Below are 16642 nucleotides of genomic sequence, written 5' to 3'. Positions count from 1 at the left end.
GGACCGGGACAGCTAAAAGGAGAAGGCAGCGGACCGGACGCGTAAAAGGAGAAGGCAGCCGACCGGACAGCTAAAAGGGAGAAGGCAGCCGCGACCGGACAGTAAAAGGGAGAAGGCAGCCGACCGGAAAACAAGCTAAAAGGGGGAGGGGAGGCAGGGCGGACCGGACAGCTAAAAGGAGAAGGCAGCCGACCGCGACAGCTAAAAGGGAGAAGGCAGCCGACCGACAGCTAAAAGGGAGAAGGCGCCGACCGGACAGCTAAAAGGGAGAAGGCAGCCGACCGGACAGCTAAAGGAGAAGCGCCGACCGGACAGCTAGAAGGGAGAAGGCAGCCGACCGCGGACAGCTAAAAGGGAGAAGGCAGCCGACCGGACAGCTAAAAGGAGAGAACAGCCGACCGGACAGCTAGAAGGGAGAAGGCTGCCGACCGGACAGCTAGAAGTGAGAAGCAGCCGACCGGACAGCTAAAAGGGAGGCAGCCGACCGGACAGCTAGAAGGGAGAAGGCTGCCGACCGACAGCTAGAAGGGAGAAGGCAGCCGACCGGACAGCTAAAAGGGAGAAGGCAGCCGACGGACAGCTAAAGGAGAAGGCAGCGGACCGGACAGCTAAAAGGGAGAAGGCAGCGACCGCACAGCTAAAAGGGAGAAGAGGCCGACCGGGACAGCTAAAAGGAGAGGCAGCCGACCGGACAGCTAAAAGGGAGAAGGCAGCCGACCGGACAGCTAAAAAGGGAGAAGGCAGCCGACGACAGCTAAAAGGAGAAGCTGCGACCGGACAGCTAAAAGGGAGAAGGCGCCGACGGACAGCAGAAGGGGAAAGGCTGCCGACCGACAGCTAGAAGGGAGAAGGCAGCCGACCGGACAGCTAAAAGGAGAAGGCAGCCGACCGGACAGCTAAAAGGGAAGGCAAGCCGACCGGACAGCTAGAAGGGAGAAGGCAGCGACCGGACAGCTAGAAGGGGAAGGCAGCGACCGGACAGCTAAAAGGGAGAAGGCAGCCGACCGGAAGCTAGAAGGGAGAAGGCTAGCCGACCGGACAGCTAGAAGGGAGAAGGCGCCGACCGGACAGCTAAAAGGGAGAAGGCAGCCGACCGGACAGCTAAAGGGAGAAGGCAGCCGACGGACAGCTAAAAAGGGAGAAGGCAGCCGAGCCGGACAGCTAAAAGGGAGAAGGCAGCCGACGGACAGCTAAAAGGGAGAAGGCAGCCGACCGGGACGAGCTAAAGAAAGGGAGAAGGCTGCCGACCGGACAGCTTAAAAGGGAGAAGGCAGCCGACCGACAGCAAAAGGGAGAAGGCAGCCGACCGACAGCTAAAAGGGAGAAGGCTGCGGCCGGCCAGCTAAAAGGGAGAAGGCAGCGACCGGACAGCTAAAAGGAGAAGCAGCCGACGGACAGCTAAAAGGGAGAAGCAGCCGACCGACAGCTAAAAGGGAGAAGGCAGCCGACGGACAGCTAAGAAGGGAGAAGGCTGGCCAGCTAAAAAGGGTTCCTAGTCCTCACACAAACAGACAAGGGAGCAGAAGAAAAAGTTCCATTCTTCAGTCTGGAGCTCAGATCCCTCCCTGAATGAACACATTAAATGTCTCAGTGGACTCAGAAAACACCTGTACAGTACTAGACTACATTCCAGAGCAGGGCACATCCTCTTCCTTCTACATGCTGCTGCTATTCCACCATAATAACCACTACGTCCTAAATAGCACCATTCCCTAAGTAGTGCAACACTTTTGCCAAGAGCCTATACCCTGGTCAAAGCAGTGCACAGTGAAAAGGATGCCATTTGTTACACAGCCTTGGAATGTCTGGCTTCTGCCTGAGCGATGGCCGGACAGAGGATGTGAGCCATCAATAGCATGCTTAACATAGCTGCATGCTATGCATGGGCCGTGTGCTGTAATGACAGCATGCATGGACTTAGCTCTGCTCCTGGAACCCAAAACAAAAGAGACTGTAGGGAGAAACAGAAACACAAGAAGGGTTATATCATTAGCGCCTGCTGCCAGTCCTGTTGTGTCCAAAATTACATCATAGTCCTATGTAGGCACACATTATGCGCCTAGTCACAAAAGTAGTGCACTTAAATAGGGTGTCATTTGACACATCCCAAGTGGTCAGTCAGTTTCATCTCAGGGTGTTTCTCAGGTCTCTATGTAAGATGCTTCCAGTCAGAGTGTTCTCAGGTCTCTATGTAAAGTGGTTCAGTCAGAGTGTTCTCAGGTCTCTATGTAAGTGCTTCAGTAAGACCTCCCTCTCTCCCTCCCTAGTCCAAAATACAGTTAGTTCACAGAGCTAAAGACCTCCCACTCTCCCTCCCTAGTCCAAAATACAGTTAGTCCACAGAGCTAAAGACACTGATACTCTGCCCTCTCGCTACCCCCCTCTCTCTCTCTACCTCTCTCTCTACCTCTCTCGCTCCCTCTCTTTCTCTCACCCTCTCTCTCCTCCTCTTTAATCTCTTCCTCTCTTTCCCTCTCTCTTCCGCCATCAATCTTTACATGTCTACAGGACCCTCCGTCTGAAGAGACTACTGTAGATTCTAGAACAACAATGGGTTGGCGTTGCAGATGGCAGCTTTCTGTCCAGTAGTGTTCTTTCTAACAAACTAAACAACAAACTAAACATTCCCTAATGAACACGACCCAGGTTAAGTGTGCATAGTCACATTGCATTTACCCAACAGTGAGTGTTTGTGTAGCTGCTGCAGCTGCTCTGACAACAGTTTTAAAATCTTCACGGGCCAAATTGTGAAGAACAGGATGGTAGTTTACAGTGATCGTGATGTCTGTAGTAAAAGCTAAGAATTAACAGGTGAATGGATGGATCTCTATAGTGCAAACACATACTGTGAAAACACAGCCCCAATACATAAAAGCACTCTGATATAACGTCAGCATGTAGTTAACATTTTTCCCTGATACCTTCCCTCCTTACACTTTACTAACATCCTTTCTCCATCTCTCCCTCTCCATCTCTCTCTCCCCATCTCTGCTCTCTGTCGCCCTGTAATACCAGTAAATTCCTGTGCATTGTGAGGACAGAGGCCATGGCAGCAGCAGTAGTGAAATAACAACCGTGTGAGACCTTTACAGTTTACAGTGACTGTCATTTTTTTAGAGGAACGTGTGTGTAGGAGACAGCAAAACAACACACTGACAAAAGGTTGTGTTGGTGGAAACTGCAATCTAAAGAGTTAGATGGGCTCTGGTGTCAGGTGGACAGACACATTGAAACATTTATTAAGTTACTGGCCAAATAGAGGTATGGTGGAGCAGTGTCTGCCGGTCCATCTCTTCATGATTTCCTCAGCCCAGCATTACCTAAAGTGATGTGTGTTTGACTATATTGTCTGTTTGGACAGACAGTACTGTACCTTTACCTTTACAGATGGTGTTGACACCGCTCCAACTCCCGTTCTCCTGACACACACGTGTCTCGGGGCCCACCAGATGGTAACCATGGGAACAGGTGAAATGGACCTCATGACCGATGAAATACTTGGAGCCAAACTTCCTCCCGTGGACAGGGGCTTCCAGGGAGGGGCAAACGGACGGAGCTGAGGGAGGGAGGGAGGGGCAGGGAGAGAGAGGATTGTCACACGTTTGCATACGGAGTCGTGCACCCAGCATACTGTGGTATTTAGTGTCTGTGGACATACACGTGTCAACCAGGTTGGTACTGTAGGACTCTAGGACCACTTCATGGGAAAGATTGATGCAATGCCTCATTTCATCCAACAATACCAGCTCTATAACAATAAAAATTCAAATAGTTCTGGAAAAAAAAGCATTTTATTGAGAGAAACTACTACAAATAATGGCTCAATAATACAAAGGCAACACACAATTGTCCAGAATTGACAGCCAAGGTGTTAATGTAATAACATCAGTATGTGCTGCTTTTCTAAATCTATTCAAATAAAGAGGTTTGACTTCTAGTACAGTATAGCCTACGAGTTATTAAAATAAAGAGCTTTGACTTCTAGTACAGTACAGCCATCACTGCCTGGTATGGCAACTGCTCGGCCTCCGACCGCAAGGCACTACAGAGGGTAGTGCGTACGGCCCAGTACATCACTGGGGCCAAGCTTCCTGCCATCCAGGACCTCTATATCAGGCGGTGTCAGAGCAAGGCCCTAAAAATGGTCAAAGACTCCAGCCACCCTAGTCATAGACTGCTTTCTCTGCTACCGCACGGCAAGCGGTACCGGAGTGCCAAGTCTAGGTCCAAAAGGCTTCTTAACAGATTCTACCCCTAAGCCATAAGACTCCTGAACAGGCTACCCAGACCCCTCTTTTACGCTGCTGCTACTCTCTGTTTATAATCTATGCATAGTCACTTTAACTCTACTTACAGTGCCATGCAAAAGTATTCATCCCCCTTGGCGTTTTTGCTATTTTGTTGCACTATAACCTGTAATTTAAATGAATTTTTATTTGGATTTCATGAATTGGACATACACAAAATAGTCCAAATTGGTGAAGTGAAATGAAATAAATTACTTATTTCAAGAAATTCTAAAAAATAAAAACAGAAAAGTGGTGCGTGCATATTCACCCCCTTTGCTATGAGGCCACTAAATAAGATCTGGTGCAACCAATTACCATCAGAAGTCACATAATTAGTTAAATAAAGTCCACCTGTGTGCAATCTAAGTGTCACATGATCTCAGTATACATACACCTGTTCCGAAAGGAACCAGAGTCTGCAACACCACTAAGCAAGGGGCACCACCAAGCAAGTGGTACCGTGATAACCAAGAAGCTCTTCAAACAGGTCAGGGACAAAGTTGTGGAGAAGTACATATAAGGGTTGGGTTATAAAAAAATATCTGAAACTTTGAACATCCCACGGAGCACCATTAAATCTATTATTAAAAAATGTAAAGAATATGGCACCACAACAAACCTGTCAAGAGAGGGCCGCCCACCAAAACTCATGGACCAGGCAAGGACGGCATTAAACAGAGAGGCAACAAAGAGACCAAAGATAACCTGCAAAGCTCCACAGCGGAGATTGGAGTATCTGTCCATAGGACCACTTTAAGCCATACACTCCACAGAGCTGGGCTTTACGGAAGAGTGGCCAGAAAAAAGCCATTGCTTAAAACCTTTACAGCCCCGGCGTTCCGCTAGCGGAACTCCTCCCACATTCCACTGAAAAGGCAGAGCGCGAAATTCAAAAAATATTTTTTTGAAATATTTAACTTTCACACATTAACAAGTCCAATACAGCAAATGAAAGATACACATCTTGTGAATCAAGTCAACATGTCCGATTRTTAAAATGTTTTACAGCGAAAACACCACATATATTTATGTTAGCTSACCACCAAATACAAAAAAGGACAGACATTTTTCACAGCACAGGTAGCATGCACGAAACCAACCAAACTAACCAAGAACCAACCAAACTAACCAAGAAACAACGTCATCAGATGACAGTCCTATAACATGTTACACAATAAATCTATGTTTTGTTAAAAAAATGTGCATATTTGAGGTATAAATCAGTTTTACATTGCTGCTACCATCACAGCTACCGTCAGAAATAGCACCGAGGCAGCCAGAGTAATTATAGAGACCAACATGAAATACCTAAATACTCATCATAAAACATTTCTGAAAAATCGATGGTGTACAGCAAATTAAAGACAAACATCTTGTGAATCCAGCCAATATTTCCGACTTTTTAAGTGTTTTACAGCGAAAACACAATATAGCATTATATTAGCTTACTACAATAGCCTACCACACAACCACATTCATTCATCAAGGCACGTTAGCGATAGCAATAGGCACGTTAGCGTTAGCGAATAAACCAGCAAAAGATATTCATTTTCACTAACCTTCATAAACCTTCCTCAGATGACAGTCCTATAACATCAGGTTATACATACACTTATGTTTTGTTCAAAAATGTGCATATTTAGAGCTGAAATCAGTGGTTATCCATTATGCTAACGTAGCATCTTTTTCCCAGAATGTGCGGATATTTCTATTAGACTCTCACCTATTCTGACCAAATAGCTATTCATAAACATTACAAAAAAATACATGTTGTATAGGAAATGATAGATACACTAGTTCTTAATGCAATCGCAGTGTTAGAATTCTAAAAATATCTTCATTACGACATAAGGCTTATGTTATAGCGAGAGAGTGGCCAAAACCTGGGCGCAAAACTACTAGTACACAGTTCGACAGATATATGAAATAGCATCACAAAATGGGTCCTACTTTTGGTGATCTTCCATCAGAATGTTGTACAAGGGGTCCTTTGTCCAGAACAGTCGTTGTTTGGATTTATAACATCGTTTTTCCCTCTTGAATTAGCAAGCACACTGGCCAAGTGGCGCGAAGCTCTCCAACGTCAACAAACACAGACAACGCAACACGCCTAACGTCCCGAAAAAATTTCAATAATCTAATAAAACTATATTGAAAAAACATACTTTACGATGATATTGTGACATGTATCAAATAAAATCAAAGCCGGAGATAGTAGTCGCCTATAACGACAGCTTTTCAGAAGGCAATTCCAGGTCCATCTTTGCGCTTTCCAGAAAACAGAAAATGGATGACTCGTCGTGCCAAGAGGATTTATTCCACCTCAGACCAAGATAAACACTTAATTTCTTCTCTCACTTCCTCTTGACATCTAGGGGAAGGTGRATGACGTACATGTATACTCATACGTATCATGCCCATTTATAGGCAGGCCATTGAACAGAGCATCGATTTCAGACTTTCCACTTCCTGGTCAGAAAGTGTGCTGCCAAATGAGTTCTGTTTTACTCACAGACAAAATTCAAACGGTTTTAGAAACTAGAGAGTGTTTTCTATCCAATAGTAATAATAATATGCATATTGTACGAGCAAGAATTGAGTACGAGGCCGTTTAAATTGGGCACGATTTTCCCCCAAAGTGAAAATAGCGCCCTCTGTCCTCAACAGGTTTTAAAGAAAAAAATAAGCAAACATGTTTGGTGTTCGCCAAAAGGCATGTGGGAGACTCCCCAAACATATGGAAGAAGGTACAATTGAGCTTTTTGGCCATCAAGGAAAACGCTATGTCTGGAGCAAACACAACACCTCTCATCACCCCGAGAACACCACAGTGAAGCCTGGTGGTAGCAGCATCATGCTGTGGGGATGTTTTTCTTTAGCAGAGACTGAGAAACTGGTCAGAATCGAAGGAATGATGAATGGCGCTAAATACACAGAAATTCTTGAGGGAAACCTGTTTCAGTCTTCCAGAGATTTGAGACGGGGACGGAGATTCACCTTCCAGCAGGACAATGACCCTAATTATACTGCTAAAGCAGCACTTGAGTGGTTTAAGGGGAAACATTTAAATATCTTGGAACGGCCTAGTCAAAGCCCAGACCTGAATCCAATTGAGAATCTGTGGTATGACTTATAGATTGCTGTACACCAGCGGAACCCAACCAACTTGAAGGAGCTAGAGCAGTTTTGCCTTGAAGAATGGTAAAAAATCCCAGTGGCTAGATGTGCCAAGCTTATAGAGACATACCCCAAGGGACTTGCAGCTGTAATTGCTGCAAAATGTGTCTCTACAAAGTATTGACTTTAGGGGGGTGAATAGTTATGCACGCTCAAGTTTTCAGTTTTTTTGTGTTGTTCCTTGTTTGTTTCACAAGAAAAAATATTTTGCATCTTCAAAGTGGTAGGCATGTTGTGTAAATCAAATGATACAATCTCCCCAAAAATCTATTTTAATTCCAGGTTGTAAGGAAACGAAATAGGAAAAATGCCAAAGGGGGTGAATACTTTCGCAAGCCACTGTACATGTACATATTACCTCAATTACCTCAACTAACCGGTGCCCCCGCACATTGACTATGTACTGTTACGCCCTGTATATAGCCTCGCTTGTTATTTTACTGCTGCTGTTTAATTATTTGTTACTTTTATTTTCTATTTTCTTTTTTTGACCTAATACTTATTTTTATTAGTTTTTCTTAACTTCTTAAAGCATTGTTGCTTTATATAGAGGTAAGTAAGCATTTTAATGTAAGATCTACTACACCTGTTGTTTTCGGCGCATGTGACAAATAAAATGTGATACATTTTTCAAATAAAGAGGTTTGACTAGTACAGTACAGCCTATGAGCTTAAAGTAAAGTAATTGCAAGAGAGGATGAGAGTGAGAGAAAGTGAAATAAACAATAAAAAAATGAACAGTAAACATTACACTTACAAAAGTTCCAAAATAATAGTTTATTTCACTTTTGTTTATTATCTATTTCACTTGCTTTGACAATGTAAACATATGTTTCCCATGTCAATAAAAATGTACATTTTATTGAGCGAGAGAAACATACAGACAGACAGTCTCTCCTCAGTCTAGCGCTGATGAATAACTAATTTCACCAGTTTTCACAATAGAACAGAATAGAATAGCATAGTATATACATAAATATAGCAGAATAGAATAGTATAGGATATACATAAATATAACAGAATATAATAGTATAGCATATACTTAAATAGAACAGAATAGAATAGTATATACTTAAATAGAACAGAATAGAATAGTATATACTTAAATAGAACAGAATAGAATAGTATATACTTAAATAGAACAGAATAGAACAGTCATAGTACTTACTTAAGTAGAACAGAACAGCATAGTATATACTTAAATAGAACAGAATAGAACAGCATAAGTATATACTTAAGTAGAATAGAACAGCATAGTATATACTTAAATAGAACTAGAACAGCATAGTATATACTTAAATAGAACAGAATAGAACAGCATAGTATATACTTAAATAGAACAGCATAGTATATACTTAAATAGAACAGAATAGAACAGCATAGTATATACTTAAATAGAACAGCATAGTATATACTTAAATAAAACAGAATAGAACTGGCTCTGATAGAAGCACCTGATGATAGCGTAACTAGTTGTCTGGAGAAAGTTGAACCAAAGGGACGGAGTGGTAAACTGGACAAACACACAACCACAACAAGATCAACGCGTCCCACATTGACCCAATGCAATTCCTGAGGTTTATGTGCTAAAGGGCCAAAAGCAGGTCAAAGAGAGTTCACATGTCCTTTAGTGGTATGTAGAAGCTTGGGTTTCAGTGGTAAACTTGAACTTTAAAATGTGTCTCATTGTTTTGTTGATTTATTTATCACAACACCAGGAAGGAGGAGATTTGGATTGTATAAATCCACATTATCATGTAGTAAACGATACCATAATTTCCCAAAAACCCAATGATGGTAGACCATACACTGCTGTCTAGCCTCTAACACTCCTCCCCTTCCCCTCTGGTTAGAATGTTATGTCTCCACAGTAGAAAGGAGAACATTCAGTCACTCTTGAAGACAATGGAAGCAGACCAGGCCAGGAGCAGGCTAGGTGGTCTTTCTCTCCAACCAAGGTGTTTCAATAGAGGAGAAAAGTGGAGAAAATTTAAGGTCAATCGAAGTAGATTTCTGGTTTAAATATTAAAGAAGCATTTCCAAAATCTCCTTCAATTAGCTCCAGTTTTCTCCTCTATTGATTAATCTTGTTTAGAGAGAGCAAGACAGCAACAGGAACACCTAGACTGTTCCCAGATCTCTACATGGCTATAGAAGACCTTCATGTCAGGTGCGGCAGAGTGGTGGAGAATGGTCATCCTCTCTGTCTACTCACCAGCCGACTGATCGGCCTGCGGTAGCTTGGACACAGAGTTCTGTAGGGTTGCCAGTTTGGACTTCATGATGCGTAGTCCCTCTGTGAACCTCATCTCCTGTCCCTTCAGAAACTTCTCCATCTGACGGAGAACACCAACCACCTGGTGTTTGTCCATGCAGTTCTGGAGACAGAGACGTACAGTACATATATGTTAATATAGCAGAACAGAAAAGTTTATAACTGTCCATGCAGTTCTGTAAAATAAAAATATATATTACTGGTCAAACATGAAAACAACATATAGACCATTTACAGTTGCAGTCAGAAGTTTACATACACTTTAGCCAAATACATTTATACTCAGTTTTTCACAATTCCTGACATTTAATCCTAGTAAAAATTCCTTGTTTTAGTTAGGATCACCACTTAGGATCACCACTTTATTTAAAGAATGTGAAATGTCAGAATAATAGTAGAGAGAATGATTTATTTCAGCTTGTATTTCTTTCATCACATTCCCAGTGGGTTAGCAGTTTACACACTCTCAATTAGTATTTGGTAGTATTGCCTTTAAATTGTTTAACTTGGGTCAAACGTTTCGGGTAGCCTTCCACAAGCTTCCCACAATAAGTTGGGTGAATTTTGGCCCATTCCTCCTGACAGAGCTGGTGCAACTGAGTCAGGTTTGTAGGCCTCCTTTCTCCCACACACCTTTTCAGTTCTGCCCACAAATTTTACATAGGATTGAGGTCAGGGCTTTGTGATGGCCACTTCAATACCTTGACTTTGTTGTCCTTAAGCCGTTTTGCCACAACTTTGGAAGTATGCTTGGGGTCATTGTCCATTTGGAAGACCCATTTGTGACCAAGCTATAACTTCCTGACTGATGTCTTGAGATGTTGCTTCAATATATCCACATAATTTTCCTCCTCGTGATGCCATCTATTTTGTGAAGTGCACCAGTTCCTCCTGCAGCAAAGCACCCCCGCAACATGATGCTGCCACCCCATGCTTCAAGGCTTGCAAGCCTCCCCCTTTTCCTCCAAGCATAACGATGGTCATTATGGCCAAACAGCTCTATTTTTGTTTCATCAGACCAGAGGACATTTCTCCAAAAAGTACGATCTTTGTCCCCATGTGCTGTTGCAAACTGTAGTCTGGCTTTTTTATGGCGGTTTTGGAGAAGTGGCTTCTTCGTTGCTGAGTGGCTTTTCAGGTTATGTCGATATAGGACTTGATTTTACTGTGGATATAGATACTTTTGTACCTGTTTCTTCCAGCATCTTCACAAGATCCTTTGCTGTTGATCTGGGATTGGTTTGCATTTTTCTCCCCAAAGTACGTTCATCTCTAGGAGACAGAACGTGTCTCCTTCCTGAGCAGTATGATGACTGCGTGGTCCCATGGCGTTTATACCTGCGTACTATTGTTTGTACAGATGAACGTGGTACCTTCAGGCATTTCGAAATTGCTCCCAAGGATGAACCAGACTTGTGGTGGCCTACAATTTTTTTCCTGAGGTCTTGGCTGATTTCTTTTGAATTTTCCCATGATGTCAAGCAAAGAGGCTCTGAGTTTGAAGGTAGGCCTTGAAATACATCCACAGGTACACCTCCATTTGACTCAAATGATGTAATTATCCTACCAGAAGCTTCTAAAGCCATGACTTCATTTTCTGGAACTTTCCAAGCTGTTTAAAGGCACAGTCAACTTAGTGCATGTAAACTTCTGACCCACTGGAATTGTGATACAGTGAATTATAACTGAAATAATCTGTCTGCAAACAATTGTTGGAAAGATTACTTGTGTCATGCACAAAGTAGATGTCCTAAACGACATGCCAAAACTATAGTTTGTTAACTAGAAATGTGTGGAGTGGTTGAAAAATGAGTTTCAATAACTCCAACCTAAGTGTATGTAAACTTATGATTTCAAGTGTATATGTAAACCAAGAAGCACATACCAGTAGTACATAACCAGGAAATGAGAAACTAGGGAATGTTGGCTTTCAGTTTACCAAGCCACAACTGATTTCTAAGTCACACATAAGTGGTCAAATAACAGTCAGTCATGTTTAATATCCATTTAATGAGAAGCATATAAATAAACCATGATTTGCAATATGACAGTATTATTACATAATTAAAATGAGAAAACTTCAATAAATAACAACTTCCAATAAAATCCACAGTACATGTAATCATCATAAAATAGTAGAGGCAGGTATGATTTAACAAGCAAAGGACAGCTGTGGTACTTAATGACATCACCCGTTCAACGCCAAGACTGCATCCCAAGTGGCACCCTATTCCCTATATAATGGATTTTGACCAGCACTAATTTTGACCAGAGCACTATGGGCCGTGGTCTAAAGTAGTGCACTATATAGGGAATAGGTTGCCATTTGGGACACAACCCAAATTGAACTTTAGAATGTCTGGTGGTGGGTGGGTTCTGTGGTGGCTGTAGATACAAATGTTGACATTCCGCCAGTGTTCCCTAGCATTTTCATCAACTGCCACCAAAACAAATCACAATCCAATTCCACAGCTGCACAGTGTTTCCAACAAGACCAGTAACATGTTGTGAATATCATTGTATTGTTATTATTATATGATGTGGCCACCTGGTTATGAATTCAGAGTTCAAAACAATTCCACAGCTGCAAGGGTCTGAACTCCCAACAATACCAATGTAAAAACATGAACGTAATAATTACTATTTTATTGTTATACTGTAGCACGCCATCAGGTTATGGAAGATTCAGAAGTCATGTTATGTTTTATTAAGATTCAGAAGTCATGATATTTTTTATTAAGATTCAGAAGTCATGATATTTTTTATTAAGATTCAGAAGTCATGATATTTTTTATTAAGAATTCAGAAGTCATGTTTATGTTAATTAAGATTCAGAAAGTCATTATATTTTTTATTAAGATTCAGAAGTCATTGATATTTTTTATTAAGATTCAGAAGTCATGATATTTTTTTATTAAGATTCAGAAGTCATGATATTTTTTATTAAGATTCAGAAGTCATGATATTTTTTATTAAGATTCAGAAGTCATGATATTTTATTAAAGATTCAGAAGTCATATATTTTTTATTAAGATTCAGAAGTCATGATATTTTTTTATTAAGATTCAGAAGTCATTATATTTTTTATTAAGATTCAGAAGTCATGATATTTTTTATTAAGATTCAGAAGTCATGTTATGTTTTATTAAGATTCAGAATTCATATAGATTTTTTATTAAGATTCGGAAGTCATACCCTGGATTCATCCCATACAGTCCGTAACCCCTGTTAATCCTTCTAGCCTCAGCTGTCTCCGCTAGCCCTCCAGCACCTCCCCCTGGTACTCACCTGAAGGAACATGTTAGAAGATGCCACGCCTCTCTCTCTCTCCTCTCTCCTCTCTCCTCCCTCCTCCCTCCTCCCTTCTCCCTTCTCCCTTCTCCCTTCTCCACTTTTTTCTTCTCCTCCAGTGGCAGACCATACAGCAGCTGGACCAAAGCTGTTAGGCAGATGTCTATCAGTCAGACCTCTGTCCAGAACCTTGGCCCTCTGTATATTTTGTATGGCAAGAGAGACACAGGTTGCTTCCCAAATTACACCCTATTCCCTATATAGTGAGCTACTTTTGACCAGGATCCATACAAAGTTATGCACTATATAGGTAATTGGGTGCCATTTGGGACACAGCCACAGACTCCTTGGATAACAATGACTGAATGGACCAGCTTTGTATTCCGTTTCAGCACATAGCCTGGATGCAAACAGTGAGCTATTTGAGAGCAGGCTACTTACTGACAGATAAGCCCATTCCAAAGTATCAGAGAACAGTGAAATGGCAGTTTGCTAATCCTTTTCAATAATAATAACAAGTCTGTAGAAAAGCATAATGTCAGGTGAAGGCATACCTTACATACTTGAAATGACAATCAATGCCCACAGGGAGTACTGGAACTTACCTAACCTTAACTGATCACATGTGTTTCTGCCCTTGAGGCAGAGCTGCCCATAGAACAAGATGGAATAAGGAAAACTCCAATCTGCATCCAATTTCTAAAGGTTCTCAGAGGTGTACTGCCGAAGAGTCCTATACTTCAATCCCCTCCTCTTATTTTCTTTGACGTCTCTTCCCCCATTGGCTAAAGGGGAATGCCAACAGCTGACACAGTCGTGGACTCATATCCATCCTAGCAACACACACACACACACACACACACACACACACGCACACCCACACACACACACACACACACACACACACACACACACAACACAACCTACATACACATACAAGAGACACACACAACCCACACACAAATACACAACACACACACACACCAACACAACACACATACACATAACCCACACAACACACATACACACACACACACACACAACAATGTGAACAGTGGACTCATATCCAAATGGCTTGTTTTAGACTCCTGGCCAAAGACGCCAAAATTAATCCAAGAGTCAGTGCTCATGGCTTCCCTCTTATAAACTTTCCATGGGTAATTTACCACCCTCAATGGGACATTTGTGTCATCTTGTAAGCACAGTCCTTCCTCATTTGTGATGAGGACATTGATAATAATAGTAGGCTACATGCTCAAATCATGGCTGAACCTGGACACAGAACATGGATAGCAATTCCAAGTTCTGGGTTGTTTTGTCTGAGGCAGAACATGAAGAACTAAGTTTACAGTTAACAAAACACTTGCAACACATATTTATACAGGCCTAGGTGTGTTAATGTAGCCTACTTTTCTGACCCTAACATAAAGAGTTGCGATGAGTATGGAAGTCCAGAGAGCACATATGAATACAAATAAAAAGACCCTTGTTGTGTTAAGAACCACAACTTATTTTTCTCTCTTGATCACGACATAATCAAAAGTTGAGTTGTCAAGATAATGAAAAGCAACTCTGTTCAGATGCAGGATAACACCTCATCAAGGAGCCCTGTGGCTGCGTTGATCGCAATGCGCTCGTGGGGTATTTAAGCCCTGAATGATGCCTGACTGGCAACGCTATCTCCCATGCTGCATGACCCTCCCAAGACCACAGCCATTCACATGCAAGGAACAATGCAGCGCACTTGCTAGTCTTATGAGCTAGCTAGTTATGTCAGGATGCTGCCTTGTAGGCTGTTTCATAGGTAAGGCTCATTTCAGGGAGCCTAGTTCACTAGCTAGCTAGCTCGCTCACAAAACTAACCAAGTTAGCTGCGTTGTTGCCTGCATGTGATTGGCTGTGGTCTTGGGAGTTGCACAGCCTGGGAGACAGGACTGCCTGTCAGGCATCGTTCAGTGCTGAGCAGTATTTGTCTGTAATAAAGCCTTTTTATCTATGCATAGTCACTGTACCCCCGCACATTGACTCGGCACCAGTACCCCTTGTATATAGCCTCGTTATTGTTATTTTATTGTGTTACTTTGTATTTGATTTTTTACTTTAGTTTATTAAGTAAATATTTCCTTAACTCTATTTCTTGAACTGCATAGTTGGTCAAGGGCTTGTACGTAAGCATTTCACTGTAAGGTCTACACTTGTTGTATTCGGAGCATGTGACAAGTAAAAATGTATTTTTGTGGGGAAAAGTTAATTCTAATTGGCTGGGCCTGACTTCTAAGGGGTGGGCCTATGCCCTCCCAGGCACACCCATAGCTGCACACCTGCCCAGTCATGTGAAATCCATAGATCAAGATTATAAATCCATAGATTATGAACTGTAACTCAGTAAACTCTTTGAAATTGTTGCATGTTGCGTTTTAATTTTTGTTCAGTATAATTTGTGCAATACTTTTCCACCAAAATATTCTTCAAAATGATTAATCTCTAAACATGTTATAAGCATGTAGCCTAATGTTACCATGCACTTGTCCACAGATGATAATGTGTTAAGTAGGCTACTAACCTGTCCGCCACCATGGCAAGTATGGATAGTTGTCACACATAGCAAAAGCAAACTGCTGCGCAGCACTGATAGTGCCATAACTTTAAATCCAACTGAATTGATGTTGGATGATGTCCGAGTTTTTCTCCAAATAGTGCAATTTAGTCAGGTGTTTAAATAATAGAAAACCAACGAAATCAACTCCGATTTCCGACGCTCCTCTGCAGAGTTTGCTCAACTGAACTGGCAGTTGGTGGACTCAGGATAGAATGGAAGACCCTGCTCATCAGGAGCGCGTTATGGTGCAGAGCGACGGTTGGGATGCGGTGCCGTGCGCTTTTAGACGGGCTATGATGACAGTGAACCTGAATCTACTACCTACCCCTAATTGACGACTCCTAGACTTTAAAAAGCGATTAAATGGATAATGTAAGAATAATCCCTCCCACCGCACGACAACCCATTTACGTCACTCTCTCTCTCTCCAATGTTCTGTCCTTCTCATAGGCTGTGACACGATCCCCAGACTCAGACGACAGAATAGAGCAGGCAACCATCTTTGAGTTCATGGGGTGGAACAAAACTATTGCTATGGGAGTTCTTATGACTGGGGAGCTATTATTATACAGTCACAGCGATCAATTTACAGCAAGTCATTGCAGAAGTTAATTAGTGAATTTGTACACTTTATTTGCGCGTAAAGGGGGTGCTTTGCCATTTAGCCTTAGAAGGGAATTATTTTCATTAGGCCAAATCAGCTCCCCATTATTGATATATGCTGTAATGCCTTTGTACCTTGTTACATTAATTCCTATGAAAACATCAATGGAGTGGAGCAGGTATACGCCCAATATAAGCATATTACTGCGCAATAACGCATTCATAGCCTAATAATGCATTCAGCTAAATTATTGTTTTGTTAAACCCCAGAAACCTAGCAAACGGTTTTGGTTGAACAGCATAATATTTAGTCTAGAAGCTGCATGAAATTGCTCGAATCTGCTTATGGTCAAATTCACTTTTGAGTTCGGTTGAAGCGACACCTGCTGGTAGTACCTGGAACAACCA

The 16642-nt window shown here is 42.1% G+C and overlaps 1 protein-coding gene across 1 annotated transcript in view; it reads right to left on the bottom strand.

Moving 5' to 3' along the window:
• The window catches only part of LOC112074923 (fibulin-7-like), a 34018-nt gene extending 17376 nt beyond the window's left edge, over window positions 1-16642 (bottom strand). The window contains 3 exon segments of the mRNA XM_070440716.1: window positions 3380-3556; window positions 9682-9844; window positions 15596-16642. Of these exon segments, the coding sequence (XP_070296817.1) occupies window positions 3380-3556; window positions 9682-9844; window positions 15596-15673 (418 nt within the window). The 5' untranslated portion in view covers window positions 15674-16642.

Source organism: Salvelinus sp. IW2-2015, unplaced genomic scaffold (assembly GCF_002910315.2).
Source record: "Salvelinus sp. IW2-2015 unplaced genomic scaffold, ASM291031v2 Un_scaffold2876, whole genome shotgun sequence".
NCBI lineage: Eukaryota > Metazoa > Chordata > Actinopteri > Salmoniformes > Salmonidae > Salvelinus > Salvelinus sp. IW2-2015.
Note: the sequence above shows the minus strand (reverse complement) of the source record. Positions and strands in the feature narration are given on the sequence as shown.